The 27,565-nt window shown below is 43.0% G+C and overlaps 1 protein-coding gene across 3 annotated transcripts; it reads left to right on the forward strand.

Annotated features, from left to right (window-relative positions):
- The first annotated feature begins 974 nt into the window (after positions 1 to 974).
- On the forward strand, positions 975 to 26,986 carry ACCS (1-aminocyclopropane-1-carboxylate synthase homolog (inactive)). Of its 3 annotated transcripts, none has more exons than XM_064657809.1 (15): positions 975 to 1,115; positions 12,830 to 13,443; positions 14,948 to 15,007; positions 18,636 to 18,706; positions 19,253 to 19,322; positions 20,429 to 20,495; positions 20,938 to 21,035; positions 21,603 to 21,680; positions 22,700 to 22,800; positions 23,503 to 23,592; positions 24,589 to 24,634; positions 24,783 to 24,924; positions 25,514 to 25,656; positions 26,034 to 26,187; positions 26,395 to 26,986. In XM_064657809.1, the coding sequence occupies exons 2-15, from the start codon at positions 12,847 to 12,849 to the stop codon at positions 26,691 to 26,693; spliced, it is 2,016 nt and encodes a 671-aa protein (XP_064513879.1). In that variant the 5' UTR covers positions 975 to 1,115; positions 12,830 to 12,846; the 3' UTR covers positions 26,694 to 26,986. The 3 variants fall into 3 exon arrangements, with proteins under 3 accessions (XP_064513879.1, XP_064513878.1, XP_064513877.1); XM_064657808.1 differs by lacking the exon at positions 975 to 1,115 and adding an exon at positions 10,612 to 11,519; XM_064657807.1 differs by lacking the exon at positions 975 to 1,115 and adding an exon at positions 10,614 to 11,696.
- The last annotated feature ends 579 nt before the right edge of the window (positions 26,987 to 27,565 follow it).

Genomic DNA, 27,565 nt, shown 5'->3' on the forward strand with positions numbered 1-27,565 from the left:
CAGGTTGCATGGGAAAAGCTTCTTTTGTTGACTGAACATGACATTCCCCTTCTGGCTGCACTCAGGGTATGAGTACCCATACTCAGTTCACTGGCACTGCACTTACCTACTCTTTTAAAAAACAACCTACTAAACCAGAGGAGATTATTTCGCTCCCACCATGTAGCGTATTTGGAAAGTGACCTCAATTTGTCAGCAGCAGGAACTGGCTTTTAGTAGGCTTGAGAGACACACACCTGCAAAAGGTGCTGGGTCTCAACCTGCCAGAGATTTATTAGCTTTGGAAAGGGTGGTCCACAGTATTGCCACAGGCTCTGGAATCGGAATTTGCTGTGACAGTCTCAGGTTAGGAGGTGGTCTCTGCAGAAACCCTCATCTTTGCAATTCTGAAGTAAGAGGTTGAAAAACATAGTTAGCATTGACATTCTTCAAGGCACCAACATATGATTATTATTGACGTCTGGAACAGTGAGTAGCTGAATAGCCTGTCACTTGTAGTTTTAGAATTATTTTCTTAAATGTTTTTATAACCTTTTATGAAATTGCCTAGAATGAATCACTGTTTAACAACAGCTTAGTAAACATCATACAGTTAAAGTGATTTGAACATAGTACAGTCTGAACTAAGATTGAGTCTTCAAAGAAAAGATTTGCTAGAAGCTGCAAAACAAACTCTGTTCTTTCCCTTAATGCAATAAAACACCTGTCAGCCTCCAAATAATCAGATTTTCAGAAGTTTCTAGCAATAGCTGTGAATTCTGAATGTTCCCTTCCACCCCAGAAGGCATACACCTGATGATTTATAACCAGGACACATTCTGCTCTTTAAATACCGCAAGAAAGGTACATGACCCTAACCAAGGGCACAAGGACGTGGTTTCTGATTGGGAAAACCTTGTAAGGGGGTGTGTGATTCTCACACGTGCTTTTCTGGGAGCTCCTTGATGCAATCTGAGTCTAATGAACACACCTGACAAAGCAAACAAACACCAGAGAGCACTTCCTCAGCCTTTTTCCAGAGTTATAACTGTAGCTGTACCCAGGATCATAGGGCAAAATCTGACTGACTGTCTGTCAATCAGTCCGTCCATTTCTTCTACCAGTGAAGTCCACAGGTAAGAGCAGACTATTCGTATCTTACTCCAACTCTGTTTTGATTCAGCTGTAAGGTATGGAGAAGCATTTTTGTTTACTTTAGACAACGAGTATAGTAATTTCTGAGGCATTCTAGATATGGATAAATGATACTGTTGTTGTTATGAGGCACTGAACTATGAGAAGACATGATAGTGCTTCTCCCTACATGTTTTTTTTGACCTGTGCCAAGCCTCTGAATTGCTCCGTGCCTCGCTTTCTTAGACACAAAGTGGGAGCAAGCTGTATGACTGTGCTGTGATGTTACACTCAGAAACACACATGAGGCACTTGCCTATTCTACAGGAGTAAACAAGACTGAGATGACAAACAGCTGTATTTTTAGGAGTAATTATTTTTCTCTGCCAACTATTTTGGAACTGGACCAGTGCAGTGGACTGACTGTTAGTCAACACACCACTAATTGGCTGGAAAGGGAGAACAGATAGATACTGGGATGGAGGAGCTGCATCTTGAACCAAATCAAACCCAGGCCCAGCAGATCTAAATAGTTTAGTGGCAATGTCCTGGATGTGTCTGCACCCCTCTACTGCATAGTAATGCAGGGAGTGAGAAGACTGAGGTCTGGCAGAGATAATGGTGTCAAACTCAATGTTGCACGAATGTGGTTGTTGTGCTTTGAGGAACTGGGTGTCTCAGGATCAGTGTTGGAGGGAATGGGCCTCTGAAAGCTTGGAGCTGGCTTTGTGTAGTACCAGTCACAAAGCCAGTCCTAGGATTGTTCAGGCACTACTTAGATCCATGTCTTCGTGCACACTTGATGAAGTCCAGCACGAAGGAAACTGGCTAAGACAGCTGCAGAAATATTAGGGAATATTCCAGAGCTATTATGGGAAATGGATGAAATCTCAAAATGTAGGAAAAGAGTGTATGCACTGATACTCTTTTAAGAAAGGAAAAAAAGAAGTGAAAAGAACTGGTTAGTAGTCACCCAAGTTTCAATTCCTGGAAAAAGTGGAACAAATGAGCAGTGTGTAAGGATATAGAAGATAACAAGGTGGTAAGTTACAGGCACACAGGCCTGTCAAGAAGAAATCCTATTGGAGCCACCTTTCCTCTTCTTTCTGACAGAGGAACCATCAGGGAAGAAAAAGATGTCCTTTCTTCTGACTTGGGTATAGTTTTCCATATTCCTTCCCACGACACTTGTAAGGCAGCTACAGACCCACACCCTGTGAAACTCATGTAATATGAGTGCACAGTCCAAGGGGAAAGCTTATTGACTGAACAGCCCTTGGAACTTTGTATCAAACACAGAGAGAGTAATAAGGGGACTTATTATTAATGGCTCCATAGTTGCAACAGAGATAATGCTTATCAAATGTCATGACAGTGTCATGCTGGCAGTCATGCAAGCACATGGGAGAACAGGGTCAGAATTCAAAGGGAGGACCAAATGAAACAATATTCAATATGGACAGGTACAAAATAAGAATGAATAATCCACTGCACCAATACAAGGTAGGTGACAGCTTGCAGGACAGCAAGGGAATCCATACAGCAAGGGAATGGAAGGTTTTAGTGGGTTTAAGGGATCACAAAATGAATGTTTCAAATGCCTTGCTACTGTTAAGAGACCAACATTATCCTGGGACAAACAGACATGAGTACAGACTCTGAAACAGCCTCCTTTCTCTGCATAGCACTGGTGGGGTTTTGGCTTGAGTGTTATGCCTAACTGTGGACTAGACAGTGTCCCTGCCAGTCTGTGCTGAGGGCAAGAGAAATCACTCAGTAAGAAAAGAGGTGTTTGGCAGTGTTTTTAGAAACAGAGGTAGCAGCACCACCTGCACACTTCTATTGACTATTTCTGCCTTATTTTAGTCTCCAAATACTAACGACAGATTGTGCAACTGTTGAAACAAGAGGATCTTCTCAGCTTCAATTTAATGGTCTAGGGGCCACTGGCTTTAAAGGGATTTCAAGTTCTGGTTCTGGAGCCATATGAGAAATTGGAAGGATTTCCAGTCTTGGAAGATTTTACTTCCATCCCAACCACTTCCACATTTCTTTTCCTGACCAATTTTTTTCAGCCATTCACTACTCTGAAGAGAAGATAGACTCTTAGCAGCACTGGCTGATACAGATACTTACAGGTATCAGAACTTTGTACTAACTAGTCTGACTTCTGTTTATGTCTCCTTTCCAGACAACAATCAATCCAGTGTGGTTATTTTAATTTAAATAGTAGCATAAATTTTCTGCTAGCTTTACTTAAAAATTTATTTCAGGAAGCTCAAAAACCTCCCTTTCATTTGCTCACTTGCATAGCCAGACAGTGCCTTCTCTCAGTAAGTTTGCTGTAAAATAGTATTTAATAGTAAAATAGTATTTAAAAAATGGGACTTTATTTTTGGGCAACATCAAGTTCAGATAATGATAGTGTAGCTGGATGCAGCACCGGTTGTACAGCTCAGGCAGCTGGCATCACACTGGTCAGCAGGACCAGTGTTGACCCACAGAATCTCAGGCTGTTCCCTGAGTGTGCTGGTAGTTACACAAGGACAATAAAGTTACCTGGAGAAATTACTGACTTTTTAAGGGCAACAGCACTGGAGCTCTTGCTCCCATTCAGAGATGGGAAGAACGAGGGAAGGAGAACAGAAAGGTCTCCAGCTCTCATGAACTGACTGCAAGAAAAAGCTTAAAAAAACCAAAAATCAACCCAGAATAAGAGAGTATTTATTAGCACTTTTTAAGAAAGGATAGACAGCACTGACAACGTGTGAGGGAAACATCCCTTTTTGTGGATTATACTTGGTTCAGGAAAGCAGAAGCTGAGCACAGCTGAACTGGATGGGTATGTTGATGTTACCTTTGTAGCTCTCTAATCAAGGCAAGCAGTTGTAAGTTCTGTGCCTTCAGCACCAGAAACAAGGCTACCAGTGTTAGAATCATTTGTGATTCTCAGGCCTGGCAAAGCAGAAAAGAAGGTTGGGATAGGACGATGATCTGCTGTCAGTGCAATGAGGCTGGAGCAGAATAGTTGTGGAGCTCTGGCAGGATTGAGTTGCACTGGTAGAGCCCTGTGAAAACCAAGGACACTCACAGCAGTGGGTGTTGCAGGCCAGCATCACAGCTTTAAGGGAAAGTTGTCTTTATGTACACGGTTTCTCAGTGCGTAAAATACTTCATTTATCCTGTAATTGCAAAAAACTACACTGACACCACCAACCCTCACTACCATCATCATCCATGTTAAAAAAGACTAATTGTGAACAAACAGGTCATTTGGGGGGACATTAGAAGTATCCTCTTAGTCATACTACAGAAAACAAGATCACTGTTTCAACTCACGTAGTTATTTCAGGCAGAAGCAGTGTAAACTCCTCACAACTATAAATTAAAATACAGAAGAATTCTCACCTGTGGTTTTATATAGAAATTGAATTCCAACTGTTTACTCTATCAGATCAAACAGGGAGGTCTCTGTGTCTATCTTTAACATCAGATGGCTTTTCTGTTTTAAGGCAAATGTAACAGATCCTGAATATTCCTTACATAAAACTAGAGAGACAAAAAAACCTCATGGCAACTGAAGGGCACAGTCCAACCAGCCACATCAAGAGAAATGGGTTGATACCTCATTTTGTTGTGTCATTACTTGGGGAATTTTATCTCTTTTATTTACCTCAGTGATCTGCAATTGTCAGTTTGAAGGCCACAAAAGGGGCCAAGGGGTTCTTGGCTCAGTGTCTGTGGGTTCTGAAATGACCCACGTTGTTTTCTGGCAGCAGAGAGGGAGAAAATATTTGCAAAGAACTCGCAGACCAGAGTCAGTCCAAGAAGCGGCAATAACCAAAAAAGAAAGAAACCAGACAAATAAAAATGCATGACTAATATAAACAGCATGTCAAAAGGGAAACAACTTCTAGTGCTCATTTCCTAGCTAGAGCCAGTAGCTCTTCTTTTCCTCTACTCTGTTCAACATGGTTTTTCTTTGCTGTCCTCTTCCAGTGTCAGTGACCATGAAGAATCTGCAAACAGAGATCACTTTATCAGTTGCCACACCATGTCCTTCATGGTGAAGTCTCTCAGGGTTTCTTTCTCTAGGGCAATACAAAAATCTCTGTGTTTAGAAATGGAAGGTTTCAACCAGCCCTGCAAGGAACTTACATGTACATGTGAATCTGCAAGTGCAGAGATGCCTTTGCTTGTCTTGGCCATGAGTGCCCGACAAGCCACAGTGGAGGACATGAAGTACTGCAAGAGCTTTCTCTGCATATAGTATGACACATGTCAGTGTCATATGGAAAGTTAAATTTATTTGCCCTAATAGACATACTGGATTTGATTTCTTGCCTGAGGCATCAGCCACTGTTTCTTCACCATGAAGAAGAAAACGCATGACCTGTCACTCCCTGGTTGAATGCAGTGTGCTCATCAGTTTAGCAGAAGTGCAACCTGCTCCTGCCCTGAAATTTGCCACTATTTCATCTGTAACATAAACACTTATTCAGTCACAACTTACAGAAATCATCTTATGGCAGCTAAATCTACAAGAATTTAGATATCTTTAAAGAAGAGAATTGGTCTCTCTTTGGTTTAGTTCTGTTCAGGACTGCAACTGCAGAAGTAGGCTTGGTCATAGGAATCTGGTTCCATTTCTTCTCTTGCATCCCTCTAGCAAATGAATTTAGACACTCAGATTCACTTTACCTCTGTTTGCTATTAGTCACAGAGTTAGCCAGTACTTAAAACACATCCAACTCGAGCACCGCTTCCTGCTCCAGGGAACACCTTTAAATAATGGCATGGGATAAGTAAGCAGACCTGGCTCTTATCAAAGTAATTTGCACAGAAAGTGTGAAAACCACAATTTCTTAGTTATTTGTGTAGATGTTACACTTACTGTGAGGGTGGAAAACCCTCAGCATTTCCAGTAGCTCCCTCTGCCCACAGTAGTTTTCACCAAAAACACAATGTGCTGTTTAATCAATTACAAAACTGACACCTGGGGGAAAAAAAAAAGGAAAAAAAAAAAAGAAGAATCAGTTTCAGAAAATCTAGGAGTTGAATAGACAAACTCTTATTTTCTTCTGCAGTTTTCCTTGTCCAGCTCCACTTTACAAAAGATTTTTGAAGACTGTCCTACTGCCCTCTGTGGGCTTTATTGTAAAGTACCTTTAAATAACCCTTTGGGCATGTGTTGGGACATGACTCCCTCAGAAACTTTTGCTTCTCTCATGCCCATGTGCTGCAGCTGCTTATTAAAATGATATCTTAATTTAACAAGGCCAACTGTACACCCTCCCACCCCCCACGTGGCTGCCAATGCTTTAAGAAGCCTAAGAGAAGGCATCTGTAGTGGCTGTTTGGTCTTGCTTGTTCTGAAAGCCAGTGAGATATAAACCCATCTCCAAAGACACATATAGAAATGGAAGAACTACTGATAAGTTGGGAGGGAAGATCCTGATACATATGAGATCCTGCCTTAGTTTTGGTTGAGGTGCTTTGTTTCAGTCATCATTTTGTGGTGTTCAGAGGCTGGGCTGAGGGGTTTTGCCAGAGAACTGAGTGGATAATAAATAGTGTTGATAAGATTTATACGTTAGAAACTCTTTGTGAAGCAGAAATGGTGTTTTCTGGCATTTCTCTACAATGGTCAGTTTTTAAAGAATGTAAAAATAACTGCTGCTTTTTAGCTTCAGCTGCTCTGAGTCCCTTGGCAATCTGGGGAATGAGATGCAGAACAGACAGTGCCTGGGGGTGTTCTTCTGCACCATTACTGTCCAGGGCATTAGCTCAGCTCCAGAGAAACTACAGAATTAAGAGAGTTTCAATTTGTTCTCATTTGTCCAATAGCATGGCTAAATCTCATATTTATTTATAGTATCTTCCAAATTAAGAGAGATGCAAAATATTTTTTTCTCAATAGTCTATTTGGATTTTAATTTGTAAACTGCAATTATTGCAATGAATTTTTACCAGTGCCACCTTCAAGGAACTAGACCTGAGTCTGCTCAAGACTCAAGTCAGCACAGAAATGGGCATCAGAGAGTTGTGGTTTGGGTCATGGTGCTTCTGGGCTTTACTTAAGTACTGCCAGTAGCCACTACACATCCTAGGGAAGTAACCTTCCTCTGATCTACAGCATTGTAAGAGCCAAACCAGCATCCTTCCACGTGCTGGAGGCTGTTGAAAATGGTTGTTTTACTCTGCTGCAGCAGATACTCCAAACATTTACACCAAACCATGGAGGACCATGTACTTAACTTCTGGAAAATAGGCCTGTGGGCAACTGTCCCTCCGGTTAAATCTCCTGCTAACACAGTCCCGACTTGGCAGAGTCCCCTGCTCGTACGTGTTCCTTCCCACCGGTGAGTTTCCACGCACACTCATTGCGCCAGGCGGAGGAAGGTAGCCGGGGCTGGAGCACCCTCTGCAGGGACCTTCCTCCCGTCACGGCGCCGGCAGCGGAGCCGCCTGCCCGGGAGGAGGTGTTCAGGGACACCTCCAACCCACAGCGCTCCTCCGCACTGTCGAGATGGACGGAGCTAAAAGGGCAGAGGGATTGTGCTGTGCGACGCCTCGGCTCAGGGAGTGTCAGCAGTGGGAGCTGCAAAACGCCTGCTCTGCTGGGAGGGGATGCGAAGGACATACTTTGGGAAAGGGGAGCAACATGATTATGGAGATGCTAACCCAAGTGCTGCTTGGTATGAACCATCCTCTTTGCAGCATGAAGGCATCTATAATTTTAAGGCTTTAGTATTCTTTAAGAAAAACTTATGTAATTAACAAAATAATTTATTATTACCATCCAACATTGAACTAAGTTGCAAGGCCTCCATTTGCTTTTGTGAAAGTTTTCTCTACCAAAACCACTGTGATGGTTGTCCTATTTCCCAGCTCAAGGCCTCATACTCAAGCTTCCACTCAGCTTTCAAACGTGCTGGAAATAAACAGAAATTCTGGCTTCCAGGGATTTCATTTCAGTGCTGCCTGTGACCATGTCATTGAGCAAGATTCCAGATTTGACAGACATTTGTTTTGAATATCATTGCTTACGGGCACTGGCAGAGGAGCACTGGCAGAGGAGCACAGTCCCCTGCTCCAATAGCTTGCAATGTGTAGGGCAAACATTGTCTAAGATTTAGCTGATTGTCAACTAGTTGCATCAACCTCTTGTAGTCCTATAATAAACTAAAAGCAACAAAATAGTGAAGCTTAATACCATCTTTTAAAGGTGGTATGTTCAGGATTACACATCACAGCTTGCTAGAAGCAGAGTTGTGGTATGTGGTTTGCTTGGGGAAGGAATGCTCTGTAACTGCAGCACTTGGCTGTCATCTGCTGAGATGAAACTGAAGCATTAAATTTGCTGTAAACAAGGAAGGAACTCTATGACAGTATTTGGTTTGCATTCCTGAGCTTGCTGCATGAAAAGCGAAGGTAGAGAAGGGTTTTTTTATCAAAAGTGTTAAAAGAATTAGCCTGTCTTGGATACCTCAATATCCACCTTTCAATATGGCACCTATACTTTTGTCACTTCAATAGGTGTACAAAACAGCTCAGAAAATAAAGTCTTTCTTTTTGTTTCTGCAATTCTCAGTGGCTTGCTCTGTGCACATTTCAACACCATCGCTTCTTGCACTTAGTCCTCTTTTCCATTTGAACTGGAAAAGCGGCTCAGAGAACTAGCAGCTCAAACAACTATCTCAGCAATATAACAGCACGATATGTTTCTTCTCAATCCGATGCGTGCCTGACCCATGATTGCAAGGGAAGCTCTTAATCTCATTTTAAAAATCAAGTTTCCACTTTCCAAGGCATAAGAAGGTGAAAACAACTGAACCATGAACAATAGTTCAAGATTTATTTATTGTTTTATATCATGAATCTAGGTTCCATTCCTTTTAATGTTTATATTTTGAAATAGTGGCTCTTTCTGAAGCCAGTGCATAAGTTGAGTTACTTTTGAGAATGGTTTACTGCTGTCTGGCTAAGTTATGGCCCTCAAGTATAATAGGCTGCAGCCAAGCTCTCAGGTTTCTTTGAAAAGCTTTTTAAAAAGACTGTTCCATGCTGCCTTTAATCTATTTACATTTACTATTAAACTTCTATCATCAGTTCTATTCAGCTCTATTCATTGTTGCCCTGGTCTTTGTGTGCTATCCCATACAATCAATGTAAAAATCCTTACATAATTAAGTCTGTACTTGTAGAACATAGAGTGCCATTCCCATGGAAAAAAAACCAAAACAAAACAAAAAAAAAAACACAAGAGGAAAGCAAAGGCCCATCTTTCTTATGGGCATGTGGAAATACAACCTCTAGCTAAGCAGACCACTGGAAAAAAATCCAAACTACTCTCTGATCATAAATTACTAAGAAAGGTAGTGCCATTTATAAAGCTGTCTTGCCACTTTTCTTTTTAATTTCTCCCCCCATACAGACAAGTATTCTAAGTGTTTCACAAAAAGCAATGAAGATCAAGATCTTTGTTTCCATTTCACAGACTGAGAAATGGAATAATAGTGGCTGTGAATGATTTATTAAAATCCAGAGTGAAGTCAATAATATTGAGTGGGATAAAAAAACCTACAGTGCTGGAATGAAGTAGATCTTTTGATCTAAATGGAAAATTGAGAACTTTGTATGTGCTTCACCACCTATACATTGGCCACAGGTGACACAGGATATGGATACACTGGGTTTCATTCTGGTCTTCTCATAAATTATTGTTTTTATGTTTGTACTTGCTGCCTTAGAGCTCATTCCTTATCCTGCCAGGCTCGAGTCTGGACTGAAATTTCCAAACCGACGGGCCGCGGTGCTGCTAGCTCCGTCCTGCAGTGTGGCTTGAGGCGTCTTCATGGCTGATGCAGCAAGACAGCTCTGTGAAGTCGAGTTCCGCAATTATAGATCCCTGCAGGGAATTTGAGCTGGTGGTGTAGAGGGAAAGCAAGAAATCCTGCATTCGCCCGCTGCAGTCCGAGGACGGGGGGTACTCGGAAGGATTGGAAATCAGCAGCTGACTGATGGTGGGGTGTAAACACAGGAGCGAACTGGTGTAGTGCCTGGTCCCTCCGGACGGCCAGCCTGGAAGCACAAGTCCTTCACTAGTGTCCAGGGGTCGCAGGCAGTGACCCGTCCCCTTGCCTGTCCCCGAGCCCTGCCCGAGTGCCCGGGCGGGCAGCGGGCACAGCCGCGGGCAGGGGCTGCCGCCGCACCCCCGCAGCTCTCGCCGGCCGGGCCCGCGCCCCCCAACCCCGCCGCCAGTGACCCGGGCCCGGCGGGAGCGGGATCGGCATTCGAGGCTGGAGGGGCCGTGCCCGTCGGCCCCGCTTCCCAGGGCTCCGCCTCGCCGGGGCTGGGGTGACACGGGCGAAGCCGTGCCGGGCCGTGCCTGGCAGCGCCGGGCGGGGCGGGCCGGGGCGGGGCCGGGGCGGGGCGGCCGTGGCGCGCTGTGGCTCGGCACGGCCCGGCACGGGGGGTGCGGCACGGCCCGGCCCAGCCCGGCACAGCACGGTGCTGCCTCCCGCCGGGCCGCGCCGGGAGCAGGGAGAAAGGGGGGAGAGAGGCAGGGAAGAAAGGAAGGAGGCAGGGACGGAGGGACCCCACGGCGCCGCTCGGAGCCCGGCCCGACCCCGGGAGCGCGACAAGTGCCTGGCACGGGATAAAGTTATCCCGGAATAAGGCTGCACGCATGTGCGTCACCCCGGATGTGAACATGCCGGCCCGGCTCCCCGCTAGCTCGCTCCGCCTGGCTCCAGCGGATGGGCTGAGCCGAGCCGTGTCGAGCCGAGCCGTGCCAAGCCGTGCCCGCGTCCCTGCAGCCCGGTAGGGGCTGGGGGAGGCCGGGCCCCCCGGCGCCCTCGAGGGTCGAGGTGCGAGAGCCCCTCTCGGCGGGGCAGGGGCAGGTGCGCAGCCCGGGCGAGCGGCGGGCGGGCCCCCGGCAGCGATGGATTTTCGGGGGAAGAAGTACGAGCGCGGCAGTAACTGGTCTGACCCCGAGGTGGTGGAGCTGCTGCAGCTCTGGGCCGATGAGTCGGTGCAGATAGAGTTGGAGAGCTGCTTGCGCAACCAGCACGTCTTCAACCGCATCGCCGAGGTGCTGCGGGAGAAGGGCATCCACCGGACGGGCGACCAGTGCCGGGAGAAGATCAAGAAGATGAAGCTGGAGTACCGGCGGATCAAGGACAATAGCAAGGCCCCGCGGGGCGGGCGGACGTGGAAGTTCTACGAGGTGATGGACCGGGTGCTGACCAGCCGACCAGCCCTGGCCTATGGGTCCCTGAGCAGCAGCATGATGGCTCAGCAGGTGTTGCAGGGCAGCATGGTAGAGAGCTACCACCACCAGTTTGCCTCCTCGGCCCTGCCCTTTGGACACTCCCAGCACCCTGAACTGATGGAAATCAAATGTGAGGAGGTGAACTCTGATGACCACAGCTTGACCCCAGAGCCCCCACAAGCCATGTCTTACCAGCAGGGCTCCCCTGAAGAACAGGAGATGGAGAGAGCCTTCTTGGAGAGGGCCCAAAACGACTCTCCCATCTCCAGGGTGGAGATTCCCATTGAAACCAATGTTTCACCTTCAGGTAGGGATAGCCTTTTACATTCCAGCATAAGGTTTCTGCCCATTTTCCCAGAAAGAGAGATTTTTTTTCCTGGTGAAGAGGTAGACACCTGGTTGTCACACTGACATTCGGATTCTTGTTTTTCCACATCCCAAAAAGCTTTAAAGTAGAAGGCTGGTATCTGCATTCAGAGTCTTCTGGCCATTCCTAAAATGTATCTTGCTGCAGGTAAATAAAGTCTAGAATTACTGAGCTAGGCTAAATACTGTGTATGAAATCCAAAGGGCTGGAATGTCAGCCATAAGCTGGGCTAGGCGTTTGTGCTGGATTTCTGCATGTAGTGCTGACAGTGCTTACCTTACTGAAAAAAAACGCCAATTGCATGCTTTTTGGTATAATTTGAACATAACCAGGGCTGTCTGCAATCCTCATGCTGAATTGTATCAGGAGACCCTCTTCTGCCATGGTTGTGTTATAAACCTGCAGGTGAAACTTCCCTTGCGTTCTTCTAAAATGTATTCCAGATCTAATATTTTAGGATATTCAACAATGAAGAATACTTGGGAATAAATTGTCTGGCTTTCTAAACTATTTAGTGGGACTTGTAAAGAAGTCATGGGCAGAAACAGCATATTTGTTTATAGGAGATTAGACTCGTGCACTGACAGTAGAGTTGGCCATTGCTTAGCTGTCAGGAAGGGTATAGTCTGGAAATCCTGGGGATTTCAAACCAGTCTAGAACAGGCTGATGGAAGAGCATGACATGTTGGAGAAGAAGAGGGATGATAACCAGTGTGAGATTAATGTCTGAGATCAGGAAGAAATGCTATGTCCTCTTCACTGTGGTGATTTCATAGCTAGTCCAGTGGAGGCAACTGGTGATTGATCATTCAGGTTAATACGGAGGCCAAGTATGGGGCTGGGGCTGGCACCATAGTGGTATGCCCAACGCGTGCTGTTAAAAAACAAACTTCAAAAAAAATTTGCAAACCTCGAGATGTACCTGACAGGTTTTACTTTGTTTTTTTTTCTGTAAACCCTGTAGTAGATCAAAAGGCATTTCAAGGACGGGCAGGGAAAGGCAGCAAAGCATGTCCATACCACTTTGTTTGCTGCGCATTTACTTTTTCTTCCTTGCTTTTATGTATTCACAGGTTTCAGTGAGCCCAACATGGCAAACTCATCACGGATCCAGAATGTTGTTCCCAGGCCTGGCTTCTCTGCCTTGCATCGACTGAGAAAAAAGCGGAAAGGCCAGCGTATGAGGGACCCTCTTGATGATCTCTTGTTGAAGACTCTGACATCTCAGCGGGCCATGGAAGAGCGCTTTTTGCAGATGGAGGAACGCCGATTTCAGCGAGATTTGGATGTGGAGGAGCGTCGAATGCAACTGGAGCAGCGACGGTTTGAACTGGAGCGGGAGCATGAGTTTCGCATGTTCAATGTCTTTGCTCAAATGCTCAGCATCCTAAAGCAGAGCCATAGCAGCTCCTCCTCCTCTGTTGCCATGCCTCGGAGCTTGGACTTCAGCCAGGCATTGTCCGAAATGGAGGGAATGGGAGGAGGAGGGAGCAATCTGCAAGAGATGAGGTTTCGTCCACTTACCAAGAGGAGGGTTGACATGCATGGCTTCTGTAACCCCAACGGCTTCCAGAGAAGCCCCTATCTCTCTGCTCGTGGCAACTTTGCCAACATGTTTCAGGGCTCCACTGAGGAAGGGTACAAAGCTTATCATGCTGACAAATATGATGAAGACAAGAACCCCAATGTGAGTGAAAAGCTCGAAGTGTTTTCCTTGCTTTATTACTAGGAAAAAAATTACTTTCTTAGAGGTTTGCTGGCAGATACGCCAGAAGTGTGGGGGGTTTTTTTGATGTGTCTAATACAAGGCAGATCAAACTGTTTGTTTGAGGAAAAGAAATTAGAAATAGTTTTGCAGATCATCTAGATATCAAAGATGAATGCTGCATTCAGCTCAGGTTTGCACACTCTGATTTCCCTATTGGGGTAATAATACCAGTAGTAGACCTTGAAAGATGTAAGAAATCTATAGGAACAGAGCTCATGTTCTTCCTTGCACTTCATCACCTCTATTATCCAATGAAGACCATCTTTGATTATCTAATTATATCTGATTATTGCAGGTGATGGGTGCAGGAGATACAACTGCTAAGTAGTAGACTTTTTTTTTAATTACTTTTAATACCACTCGGCACTTTTTCTGCCTGCTTACGCTTAGCTGTTCAGTTTTAAGTAGCTCATCATAGCCCTCTTGTGGCACAAAGACTGTGTGTTAATACTTCATGGCAAATTATTGCTGAGTAACAAGTATAGTAAATATAAATAATGATTTATCTGTGGATTACTTTAAAATAGATCCTTCATTCAGATACTGAACTGCTTGAAACTTTAAAAATATTTTATTATTAGTCCTGACTTAGTCACCCTGTGTTGGGAGGTGAAAACTAGATTTTTAAGCTAGACAAACGTGGGCAAGTTTTTGTTACAAGGTGTTTTATGAGGCACAAGCTGCCACTTCTACCAACTGCTGTCTATGTAGAAAGCAGCTTTTTAAACAAATACTTGAAGTTGGACTTGTACTTTAATAACATTAGAAGCATACAGTTACTTAGATTTTCTTTCACATTTTTAAAATTTATTCACCCAACCTCTTTCAATAATGAAAATGTGCTAGTAGATTTGAACTCTTCAGGAGCTAATGCCATGCTATATATGGCCAAATCATACATGGAACTGTAGGGCCATCTCTCCAGAGGGGAAAATTCAGTGTTATAATCACTTTTCATGACTACATGTTTATGTGGTTTCTAAGCAAATCAGTGGTGTGGAATGGTAAGGTCTGATACACAAATGCTTTTAGGTAAAGAAACATGTCCAAAACATTGTTTAAAACAGCTGCAGAAGGGTAAACCCCATTTTTTTTTCAAAATTGTTTTAGGGTTTCTTTTTTTAGTTACATATACCAGTAAGTGAATTCAAGATTAAGTTAAACATATTTTGTAAAGAAGTATAAACCATTAGTACATATTCATTTACAGACTGTTTATTAGCTCAGAAGCTGAATACTTGGGATATATATGGAAACACACACACATAGATGCGTGTCTTGAGTTATATATGGTGAAGTTTATGTGAACTGTGTTTTGATTTTTCCTTGGTAAGCTTTTTGGAAGAAATTTAGTGAAGTGATAGCTAAGGTGATGTACGCAGATTTTATGTGTCTATAAACAATACACTGTTTGTCTTTCTAGGGTATAATAAACTTTGGCACCAGTGAGAATAAACTCTGCTTTGACCTGATGTCTAAGCGGGTAAGTTCTATTCCAAAAAGAAACACTGAATTTGCTCTATAGTTCCTCCTCAATGCTTGCACTTTCCTAGAGTTACTGCTGTTGCTCAGGCTTCTCTGGTAGAGTTTTTCATTGTGAATTTCCTATTTGTTGGAAGTCACTTTTGAATCCATTATGTTATTTTTCCAGGAGGATAAAAACATGGGTGTTTTTCTCTTCCTCTTTATGATGGGTTCCCCTTTGGGGATGTACTTGGTTCAGAAAACGAAATGAAAATAAGATTCATTTTATTTTCCTCTGCTGATGGTTGATGATTTAATACAGATGCTTTGAAATTAGTTTTGAACTCTATTTAATTTCAAGGATCTTCACATCTCTCCATTATGAGGTCACACAATTTGGATAAATGGTTCTGAACTCACCTGAAATGTGCAAGGGTGGCAGCAGTGAAATCCCTCAAAATCAGACTGGGTCAGCTGCTACCTGCTCACTTTGTTCAGTTCCACCAGGCAGAGGAATGAAACACGCAGCACAACTGAAAAAGTAGAAAAAGGCAAAACGAAGGAATTGTAGAGGAATGTTTCTAGATTTCCATTAAAATCACTGCCCAGGTGGCAGCCTTCGAGGTGGGCAGGTGGTACTTTCTCTTGCCGGTAGTTGTCTGTGGGGTGGGAAGGTGACTCAGGGTTGGACGCTCAGTCTCTACATTTTGAAGTTCATGGTTGCTCCCATTCCACCAGTTCCCACCTTCAAAATGTTTAACATCTTTATAGATGATTTAGATGAGGGGATTGAGTGTATCATCAGCAAATTTGCTGATGACACTAAATTGGGAGGGAGTGTCGACCTGCTGGAAGGCAGGAGGGCTCTGCAGAGGGATCTGGATAGACTGGAGAGATGGGCTGATTCCAATGGGATGAAGTTCAATAAAGCCAAGTGCCGGGTCCTGCACTTTGGCCACAACAACCCCATGCAGCGCTACAGGCTGGGCACAGAGTGGCTGAAGAGCAGCCAGGCAGAAAGGGACCTGGGGGTACTAATTGACAGGAAGCTCAACATGAGCCAACAGTGTGCCCAGGTGGCCAAGAAGGCCAATGGGATCTTGTCCTGTATCAAAAATAGTGTGGCCAGCAGGAGCAGGGAAGTGATCCTTCCCCTGTACTCTGCGTTGGTGAGGCCACACCTTGAGTATTGTGTTCAGTTCTGGGCCCCTCAGTTCAGAAAGGATATTGAGGTGCTGGAGCGGGTCCAGAGAAGAGCAACAAGGCTGGTGAAGGGACTGGAGCATAAGTCCTATGGGGAGAGGCTGAGGGAGCTGGGGTTGTTTAGCCTGGAGAAGAGGAGGCTCAGAGGTGACCTCATCACCGTCTATAACTACCTGAAGGGAAGTTCTAGCCAGGTGGGGGTTGGTCTCTTCTCTCAGGCACTCAGCAATAGGACAAGGGGACACGGGCTTAAGCTCCGCCAGGGGAAATTTAAGTTGGATATCAGGAGAAAATTCTTTACAGAGAGAGTGATCAGGCATTGGAATGGGCTGCCCAGAGAGGTGGTGGATTCACCATCCCTGGAGATTTTTAAACGCAAATTGGACATGGCACTGAGTGCCATGATCTAGTAAATGGACTGGATTTGGACCAAGGGTTGGACTCGATGATCTCGGAGGTCTTTTCCAACCCAATCGATTCTATGATTCTATGATTCTATGATTCTATGATTCTATGATTCTATTCTATGATTCCTTGTTTTATTTCTACCTGCCACTCCATTGACTCGGGGGGGGATGCTACCCCACCACTCCCCCTTCCAGCTAAAAGAACAGGTAAGGCGGAGCTGCTGCCTGAACGAAAATGGTGCCTTCTAGGCTGCATAGGTGGTACCTTCCTTCCTTTGCTGTCCTTTCCCCTTTAAACTAGCACCAAGCCTGCAGTAAGTAGTGCAGAGCCAGACAGTAGTCAGCTACATCCTAATTAGCCTTTCTATGAAAATGAGTTGAGACTTCAACTAGAGTGTTCAAGCTTGTGGCAACAAGTTGAACAAAGATACTGTTGCCAGCTTCTCAGTCATCGCAGCCTGGAGTTACAGTATGGATTCACTGAAGGCAGCACCAGCTGGGATTGTAGGCAAATAATTTTTTGCTGTTTGGGACAATAAATACTTAACTTTGCCACTGAATAATGTATCGATTTCTGTCTTCAACTTCTGACTCTTAAATTAGAGAATATTTTGTGGTGTGTGAGATCTCAGATGGTCTTCCTTTCAGATAGCCCATCTGGTTTCCTTAGCCCTTAACACATTTTTTTAAGAGTTCTCCTCTTATTATTGCATAGTCATTTTTCACCAAGTCTGCTGATATGTTTTGTGTAGCATTCTCTAGATAAGTTTAAGAGAGAGATCTGAGGCACAGTTCTGTGCTGTGTTGGCTCCAAGAACATCTACAGCTCAATAAAGGAACTTTAATCCTACAATATCAGATTGTAATTCTGCATGGGATAAGGACAGTGCCTTTAAACTCCAGAGCTTTGCACCAGATATTAGAACACTTATACAAAATGTTGTGGTTTTGTTATCATGTGTGAAATTTTCACACTGCATGTTGAATTTTCCTCCACCCTGGCACTATCACCTACTTGAGTCCCCCCCGCCTTTACTTTTTTTTAATATTAACTCATAGATTTGGTTACTGTTAAATATTTGGAAGGTATATTGTACAGGATACTTGTTTATTCCCTTTTTGTTTATCTAAAATGTCCTATTCTCTTTATCTGTATCAATGCTTTGCTTTCCTTTGCAACTTCACAGAACTGGATTATGTGAAACCCTGATATTTATAACCTCAAAAATATTTAGGTAAAAGCAGTGTACATACTTTATCTAAATATAAACATTAAAAAGGACTCCACAGTTCAGGTGAATCTGTCTTTGAGAGCAAAATGAACTCCTCATAAGGAAAAAACTGCCTGCCCAGGGGAAGAATTATCAAGAAGATAATTTCATTGTTCTTCTGTCTTTTGAAAGCTCACATTATACTTCAACACTTACCAAAACTGATCAGAATTATAGAACTGAAGGAGCTGCAGTAACTTGGAACTGAGACATTAATGAAAGCTATTCATTAAAAAGAAATTAATGAAGAATTAACATATTGAAAGTTTATTAAATAAAATATGTATCTGACTGTGATTCAAATTTCTTTCTAACTCCTTCTAACAGTCTAGACATGAACTTTTACAACTGGGACTTGTCTTTCGAGTTGAAAGCTGTTGTCCTCAGAGCTTGGGCAAAACACTCTTGGGGTTTCTTCATTTGCTGCGAAAGTCTTCTGCAGGCATCTCTGTTATGGGCATCATGTGTGTTGCCTGTCCTGTACCCTTTTTTGTAGATCTCTGTGCAGTGAAGTTTTGGCTGCAACAACTTAGCAGAAGCCCATACTTCATATAACCTGAAGTTATCACTGATCAGTTTGCTGGTCCTTTGTTCTTCTACATCCATTAATTTTGATGGTCACTGGCTTTCCCAATCCAGTTTTACAACTGTTGAAGTTGCACGGGTGTGTGTCTATGCAGGTGTGTGCCTGTACATGGATCCCATCTATCTGCATGTTTCCCTTAGCAGTGAATGTGCTTTTAATGGTTCTTCTCATTGCTTCCAGCTGACACAGACTGATATGGATCTGATGGAACCTTCGCTGCTTCAGTATCCTGACTGGAAGGGACATCTGTTGTAAGTCTTTTCTGTAATGCTTCTCTTTTTGACTACTTGTTTAATAAGCAGAGTGAATGAAGACAAAGCACTTATGCTACATTCGCTAGTTAAAACTTTTCTAGGTCATATAATCATCTTTTTCTTTGCAAAACTGTAAATTAGCTGTCCTACCAGCTAATCCAATCAAAAGCTCTTTTATGGAGAGAAAGTGCAAGTTTTCTAAATAAAACACAGTTTTAAAAGCACTGCATACGTTAACAAATTGGGTAACTCCAGGCAGTTCTTTGAAATGTAGTGAATGCTTGGGGACAGTAATCCTTCTCTTCTGTGCATGATTATAGCTCATGAGAAATGCTGGCACCATTGTTGACATTATCAACATTATCCGTGACCTCTGCTGTGTGTAAAAATCCTGTCTGTTGCATGGGTCTATCCTGTTTTTTAGCCATTTCCGTCACACTTTACTATGCCCTGACTTTATTTTCCTAAGATGTGAACCTATCTTGGAAGCCCAGCCTCTTGGAGAATAAGCTGAATCAATATTTGCTTTTGTGTATTTTTCAGTTTACGTGAGGAAGTGGCTCGATTTTTGACCTATTACTGCAAGGCCCCTGCACCTCTTAAAGCAGAGAATGTAAGTAACCCAGTGTTCATTGCTGTATATTCTAATGTATTGCCATTTGTTGGTAATCAGTTTCAACTTCTGTTTTTTTAAACAAATGATTTGGTAAGAATGCAGCCTTTTATCATGTAAATGAGAGTGATTCTTCATTTCAGTAGCTTTTGATGCACACTTCAGCCAAAACATTTCAGGTCTACTGTATATTTGCCTCATGCTTTTCTTTTGTGTGCCAATGTCTCCTGCCAGCGCTCTCAGTGGGGCTTTATGTTTTCATCTCCTTATTCAGCTCAGGGTCCTACTATGCCTGTATTCCTCACTCAAAGAGTGCCCATTGTTTCAGTTGAGTTTAATTTCATCCCATTCTGCTCTTATACCTCAAGACAAAGATTTGTAATTGAACCAAGAGTTAGTTTTAGCCTGTAAAATAGACCTTTTCAAACTGCATGGCATTGTTGTAAGGAAGGGATCAAGACCTGAGTCTCTGCAGAACTTGCTGACTTGGGAGAGATACACGTACCTGTGGGGATCAGGGACTCCCTACAGCGTTCAGGGCAACAGGAACTGGTGCAACCACTGCTTTTCTGGCTGCAGTGATTCAGCAGAATCCCATTCTTCTCGTGAACTGAAGTTACTGCTGCTCAGTTTGCCGATCACTGCCTCTCCAAGGCACCTGATTCTTCCTGCTACTTGGAATGAAACTCATGGTACCTGTGAGCTTTTGTCTTCCAGAAGCAGGAGTCAAACCTGCTCGTGTACGAGACCTATTTCCACTTTTGCACAAATTTGTTAGGAGGTCAGAGCTGTTGTTACCACAAGGAGACGATATCGCATATTAGCTGTTGAGAAGTAGTTTGCCTTCATAGCAGTTCAGAACTGCTCCCCAGTTTTTCCCTATTCTTTTTCTAAATTGCTTGTTAGAATCAATAATGGCATCAGAACAAAGTGTCTCTGAAGCAAAAAACAGGATTAAAGTTATTTCTGGTAGAAGTGGGATTTCAGCAGAAAAATTCTACTAGACAACTGGGGAGAAAATTTATTTCAGTGATATTGTCAGGAATTATTATAGTGTTGTCTTTCTATGTACAGATTTATCACTATCTTCTCTCTTTCTTTTCTAGGTGATTGTTTTAAATGGTTGTGGCTCTTTATTTTCTGCATTAGCTACAGTCCTTTGTGATCCAGGGGGTAAGTGGATGGTTGGAAAATGTTTTTGGTTTGGTTTGGATTTTTGCTGGGAAATAAAATACTGTGTTACTTCGTTTAAATATTGTTTGACAGAAGTGAAGTAGTGGAATTGCCATTTGCCTTCTTCAAAGTTCTTGTTTCCTGCAAGATTGTGCTGTGAAATTCTTCATCTTCATGGTCTGCAGATGTCATGCACTTACACTTGATGTTTGCCCTGTCTGCCTTTAGTCTGCTAGACTAAACATGGGCTATACTCATGTTTACCTGGCTTCTTGCAGAAGATTAAAGTATTAATGTAAAAATAAAGTGAAGGCAAAGGCAGTAACACTGCAGTGGTTCCAGAGGGCTCAGTTGTAAAAAAGCTTTCATGTTTAGCTCAAGCACAGTAGGAGAGAGAAGGATTATGACCTGTTGATAACCATTTTTGTTTTCTCTTTTCCAGAAGCTGTTCTGATTGCTACTCCCTTTTATGGTGGTATTACCCAGAGTATCTTCCTCTATGGTAATGTCAAGCTGGTGTATGTCTGTTTAGACAGTAAGGTAAGATCTGAGGAATACCAGCTTCTGTAGTGAAATTGATACTGGGAAGTGATGAGCTTTGGGAACCTCTGGAAGCCGTTCTCAGATCAAGGATACATTGCAGCCAGCGGACATTCTCCCAGTTTATTACTAGGAAACTGGGCACATAATTTGCAAGAAAGTAATTTGAGACTGCAAATCTGGATTCCAGTTCTGTCCTTTTCTTGTATCTCACTCCCAATAACTTCCCTTGAAAGGAAAAAAATGACCATTTTGAACCTTGGGGAGAGAAGTGTGTCTGTCCTACTAAAGATGGTCCCAGGCTGGAAGAGCAGATGGAGATCTTGCATTGTTTTAGTTATTCAAAGATAGCCAGAGAATTCTGTTTGTGGCCAGCCTATGATGGCCATTTCTTTGATTCTATTTATTTATTTATTATCTCTGTAGTATAAAAGGATAAGAAGATGGTTGCTAGGTCATTATTGTTGTTTTTTTTTTTTTCTTTCAGGAAAGATTTTTCAAGGGATTGGCTGAGGGCAGTCTCTATTGAAATAACTTGGCCTTTTTTATATCTTTTATGTCTTTCAGATTACTGGAACAAACACTCGGCCTTTTCAGCTCACAGTGGAAAAACTGGAAAAAGCTTTGCAGGATGCCCAGGCAGAGGTGAGTTTAGCTGAGCTTCACATTACTACCTCAGTCTACAATGTTGGAGACGTGATGTCCCAGAAGTGGCCTAAAGATCAAAGCACTTTCAAAACCTATCACCTGGCTTTCTGTTTGTCCTTGTAGACCTCCTGAGATTAGGCTGCTTGCAAACTCGAGGGCAGTCTTAGGGGGACTCCCTCAGTGTCATGTCTGTCCAATTTTGGTCACAGCAGAAAGGATAAACTAGGAGTACCAGACCATTCACAAAGCACTGGAACCCATTCATATCACTAAAAAAAAAAATAAAGTACTTGGGCTTGCACTAAAATTTGGGACTACCCAGGGTTTCACCGTCAAGGCAGGCCAGCTGAGTTACCCCAAAACTGACTGCTCTATACAGCCACAGCAGTGCAAATGAGTCCACTAAGAATGCTGAGAGTTTTTGCAGAAGAGAGAGAGGTACAAATCTAGACAACAAAATGCAGATGAATATCTCTTTTCTGAAGAGTGAATCTCTAAGTTTTGACATTGTCGTAAGTCCCATAAATGTTTAGCTGCATCTTTGGATCATTACTGGCTCTGACATCTCCAGCCAAGTGTGCTCTAAATGAGTAACTTTGCATCCACATAACTCAGATTTTCATCTTTCTTGCCACATTCATGGACAATCTTCAGTAATTTATTACTTCCCAATTACTGATACAGCTCAGAGAAAGTGCTCCCATGCTGAGAACATGTGAGAGCATCTTTCTCGTTAATTGGTTGACCAGATGGCAGTGATTGTAGCAACTCCCTCTTTTAAAAATCATAGATTCATTCTATAATATTTTCCTCAGTTCACTTCGCAAGTGATATAATTATTTAAAAAAATCTTGATTTGTGGCTAAAAGTTTTCTCATACAAATCTAACCTTTGAGGTGAAAAATTATGGTGGAAGCTTAAGGGGAATCTTGTGTCAAGCTCACTGCTCAAGTAGAGGGACTGAAAATTTATCCCATAATGGGGACTCTTAATACTGTGTTATTTGTACTCTGCAGGGTGTCACTGTAAGGGCCTTAATTCTTCTGAATCCCCAAAATCCCCTTGGGGACATCTACTCCTTGTCAGAGCTACGGGATTACCTGGAATTTGCAAAAAGGTATGTCAGTTTGGAAGGCTGAGGCATACTGAGTCAGATAGAGCTTCCAGAACCTGGCGTGCTGCTTGATGTCCCTGAATTGCTGTGAATATCTCTCAAGTCAGGCAAACTGTCTGTTCTTCACACACAGTAGTGGACTTAAGACAGGAGAGGGGAGCGCTGGGAACATGGACCATGCACTCATCTGGGGTGGTAAAGCGACTTGCATCAAGGAATGCAAGTTTTATTTTTCAGTAATCCTAGCAAACACTGTAGTGCTGTACTTCCCTGGTAGAAAGCTGAGTTGTTTTCTTTTTGGTTTCTCTGTATCTGTTAAGACAAAGGAGTATAGGAATATGGGTTCCCAGCTTCATCATGGATCATAATACTCTCTGAGATTCTGAATCCGTCAGATGCTGAGTGGATGATAATACAGCTTTTTCTAGATGGATAGTACATACAGGAATTAATTTTCACTAGTGCGTTGAAAATTATTGGATTTTTGTCTTGTTATATGGTTGCAGTGGGTGACAGTTAAGTGGATATACCTCAAATCACTTCAATGTACATATAATAGACCTGAATTAAGAAAAACTGCTTTATTTTGCAAAATTTGGCATCCCCTCTTCCTTATTTAAAGCAAGTATTTGCAGGCCTGAATTTATCCCTGCTTCTAAATGTGAAGCAGCCTTCTTTAGTAATCTCCATTTTGTCCTTTTGCAGACATGAATTGCATGTGATAGTAGATGAGATCTACATGCTGTCAGTTTTTGATGAATCAGCCACGTTTCACAGTGTCCTAAGCATGGACAGGTAAAATCAGCTCCTACTTCCCTGGCCATCTTCCAGTGACAGTTCAACATGATGCCTTGCTGAGAACTTGTGACTGGAAGTTAAGTCATGAGCAAGCAAATTCTGAATCCGTCTTATACTGATTTCTTTCTTTTTTTTTTTTCTTTTTTTTTGTAATTTCTGAATGGCAAATGCATTTTGTGTGCAATCTAGCAAGTAAAAAATGACAGCTTTCTGTTGTGGTACACTTTTCAAGGTGTGCTTCAATATTTGGTTGTGGCAGTCCCCAAAACTAGAAACAGATGTTTCATTTGTCGAAGATGCTGAGACTTTTCCTCCTACCTAAACATCGTAATCTCTTTACCACGTTTCTGTTGATGCCTGGAAAAACTTTCTTTTGCTGTTTACTTCCTTTTTTTTAATAGAGTAGTCACAGATCACAGTCTGGTATTACAGACTTGATAAAGGCTTTTATTAAGTATTTTTTAATGAGATGAAAAACTTTTCAAATCTTTTTAAAATATGGTGGGAGGGGTTGTTGTGGAGGTGGGCTTTTTGTTTGTTTGTTAAATTTCTAGTCTTTACCAGTGGTGCTATCTTTCTTTTTGTGCACAGTTGCAAGGAAATAAAATATTCTTTGTTAGGTGTTAGCACAGTGTTGCTAGGCTTGATCTAAAAGAAAATGACTTTTGATTCTTGGAATATGCATTGGCACAGGCCTGATTTCTAGCATTATATGTACAAGCTTCATATGTTCAGGAAATCTGTGTATAAAATGTAGCACTGATATGCATCTGTATATCTGAAATATTTAAAAATTCTGTCTAAAACTACTTCCAGGGAGTTCCTAGCTTCTAAAGTTATTTGCATTTGAATTTTCCCTACTTGACTAATGTTCCTGGTGCACTATCTATCACTGTGTAATGCTGCCTCTCTGTTTCTGCAATGCTGCACTGGTGATCCAAAAGCTTCAGCACCTATGACACTAACTGCCCATCTGCATCCTTCTACATACAGATTGCCTGATCCACAGCGGACTCATGTGATGTGGGGAATAACCAAGGTGAGTGCTGGTTGCTGTTGTGCTGTGGCTTTGTGGCTGGTGGGGTTGGTCTGGGGTCCTCAGTTTCTCATGCTGAAAAGAGCAAGGTAGTAGTAGTAGGATCCCAGCCTTCCTGTTTGATAAAGTAGTCTCTCTGCATCTTCTCCAGGATTTTGCTGTTTCTGGGATTCGTTTTGGTACTTTATATACAGAGAACCAAGACGTTGCTGACGCAGTGGCTTCTTTGTGTTATTTCCATGGGGTTTGTGGACCTATCCAGCACAAGGTTGCACAGCTGCTTAAAGACAGAGGTGAGTCAGTAGCTCCATGTAAAATCCTCTGCCATTCTGTGTGTCTTAGTACTCAAAGGATCCCCTCTCCTCACTTTCTTAAGTAGTCTCCTGTTTGTACAGCTTAACTGACAGTCTTCTGTTATCCTGAAACTGCCCATGCAACACAAGGCTGCCAGCTCTACATAAAAGGATCATTTCTGCAGAGCTTCTGATCAGCAGAATTAGAGGAGCAGCTTGGAAGAAGTGTGGTAGCTATTTGTACAGAAATAGCCAGTGTTGTGTAGAACCACACCTTGTGGGACAAGGGAAATGGAAGTTGATTTCTAACTCCACCCAGGATGGAATGCTAACAGTCTACAACAACTAAGAGCTATGAATGTAGGAAACTTCCTTAGGAAGGTCAAGAAGATACTCTTCTGCACAGACATGAAACTGCTAAGTAGTTCTTGCCTGTCTTTTTGCCATTTGAGTAAACAGAAAACAAAAGAAGGAGGTGAAGGGAAAAAGAGGTGAAATGGAAAAAGACACAGAGTGTTTTGGAAACTTGAACAGATCAGAATACTTTCTCAGTTTGCAATTCTTTTCTTTATCTTCTCCTTCTGGTCAGACTGGATCAACCAGGTGTACCTGAGGGCCAACCATGCCCGCCTGAAAGCTGCCCATACGTATGTGACAGATGAGCTGAAGACACTTGGGGTTCCTTTTCTCAACCGCAATGCAGGCTTCTTTGTCTGGATTGATTTCCGAAAGGTTGGTAGTCTTAGAAAATGAGGCTTCTCCTGGGATGAGGGCAGGTACATAGTGCAACTGCGTCTGGGGGATAGGTTAATATTGTGATAAGCATTTTGTTTTAACGAATCTGTTGTCTAATGAGGGAAGGACTGTCAGGTGTTTCAGTCTGTTCTTTTCCTTTCGTCTATCTGTGAACTTCCCTCCTTGCAGGAATCTTACTACTCTCAAGCTACTTTCCTCCCCATTTCTTCCTTTATATCACAACTGCTGTACTTCAGAGGTAAAAGGTGTCTCCCTTGGCCTTTGCAGACCTCATGGGAATCACAGATTCATGAGGATCTCAGCGATCTAGTCTATATGTTACTAACATCTGGCCCTTCTGATGACTCTTCTAGTACCTTAAGACAGGCACATTTGAGGAGGAGTTGCTACTCTGGAAGCGTTTTCTGGATAATAAGGTCCTCCTGTCCTGTGGAAAAGCCTTTGAATGCAGTGAACCTGGATGGTTCCGCATCATCTTTGCTGACAAGACCCACCGGCTACAGTTAGGCAAGTAATATTTTCTTCTCTTTTTTCTCTCACCAGAATTTCTGTAGCACTGTTCCCTTCTCTCCTTAATCCTAAGACTATTACTATCCTCTTGTCTTGTCTGTTTGTCTTTCCTTTCTCCATCCTCCTTTTCTGGATCTGATGGATCTGGGGGCACTTGTGGCTCAAATTAATCTACTAGTGTTTCTCCTCCTTATACCACTGCAGGTATGCAACGGATACGCAAGGTTTTGGAAGAGCGGGAGCAGGAGATACTGGCAGAGGAGAAGGAGCAGCCCTGTCAGTCAGATCAGGATGGCAAAGCAGATAGCACAGATGAAGTCATTTTTGTATCCCGCCACCAGGAGCCTACCTGCGCCAGCAGCTCCAACCTTGGTGACCTCATTGGCCTCCTGCAGCAACAGATGCGTTCTTCTGACTGGCTACAGAAAAATACAGCCGAGCAGTTTGCACAGGAAAAGCCAGAGATCTATGATGTATTCAGCAAACTGGTGGGGAAGCAGTAGCGGTCTGTGTTTCTTCAGGGCTGTTCCTGAGCAGTGACTGACCCTGGGCCCCTTACAGCTCAGGAGTGACTTCCAGCAAATAATATATTTTCTGTATAGCAAGAAAATTACTTTGTAAACCCCCTTCTCTTCCCTCTGTTTGAGATCTCTAATTTGTACTATATAGGTGTATTCCTTGGATTGGGGTGAGGGTAGGGAATGGGGAGGTCTTGTTTGTCTGCTGCTCCCTGTCCTGCAGCATCATTGTATTTTGTATTTCATTTCTAATGAATATGCTCTTAACTCTCTTATAAGGTTCTGTGGTGTTATTTTTTATTCTTCTTGCTTCACACTTTCCAAGAAGACAGAGACTTGAGATTGTTAAAATGTGTAAAGTTTCCCTTTTCCTAAATGATGATCAGATGTGACTATTTTGGGGACAGAAGATGACTGCTGTCTCAAAGAGGTGTTTTGGGAAGAGAGAACTTGGTGTCAGCCTGAACTTAGCCCCAAGGGGTAAGGGTAAATAAGCATGTGTATGGATTCATCTGCATGAGTGAGGCTGTTTGAGCCATGGTCATCTAGACTGAGCTCTGTAAAGCTTTCTTTTTCAGTTTAAACCAGATCTAACCTCAGATCAGACAGTATCCAACACCCTCGGTTGGTGAAATGCCCATTTTTATTTTTATTCTACTTTTTTATATTCATGTAAATAAACAGCATCCGTTGGCCTCTTGATAGAATGTCCACAAAAGAGCTGCGAACAGAGAGGCAGTTGAATGTTCTTTCTACAGCCTTCGTATTCCTGGAAGTCCATCCTGTCTGGTTAACAGTGAAGTATATTGGCAGGACAGTGCAGAGAATGTTAGGTGTTCCTACAAGTATACCTGCTT

This window comes from Pseudopipra pipra, chromosome 6 (genome assembly GCF_036250125.1).
Source record: "Pseudopipra pipra isolate bDixPip1 chromosome 6, bDixPip1.hap1, whole genome shotgun sequence".
In the NCBI taxonomy this organism is placed as follows: Eukaryota; Metazoa; Chordata; class Aves; order Passeriformes; family Pipridae; genus Pseudopipra; species Pseudopipra pipra.

Excerpts from the sequence above, each read along its gene's own strand:
- ACCS (XM_064657807.1), top strand. The coding sequence starts at position 11,060 with ATGGATTTTCGGGGGAAGAAGTACGAGCGCGGCAGTAACTGGTCTGAC. Across the intron at positions 11,697-12,829 it reads AACCAATGTTTCACCTTCAG|GTTTCAGTGAGCCCAACATG; the intron begins GTAGGGATAGCC and ends ATGTATTCACAG. Across the intron at positions 22,801-23,502 it reads TACCTGGAATTTGCAAAAAG|ACATGAATTGCATGTGATAG; the intron begins GTATGTCAGTTT and ends GTCCTTTTGCAG.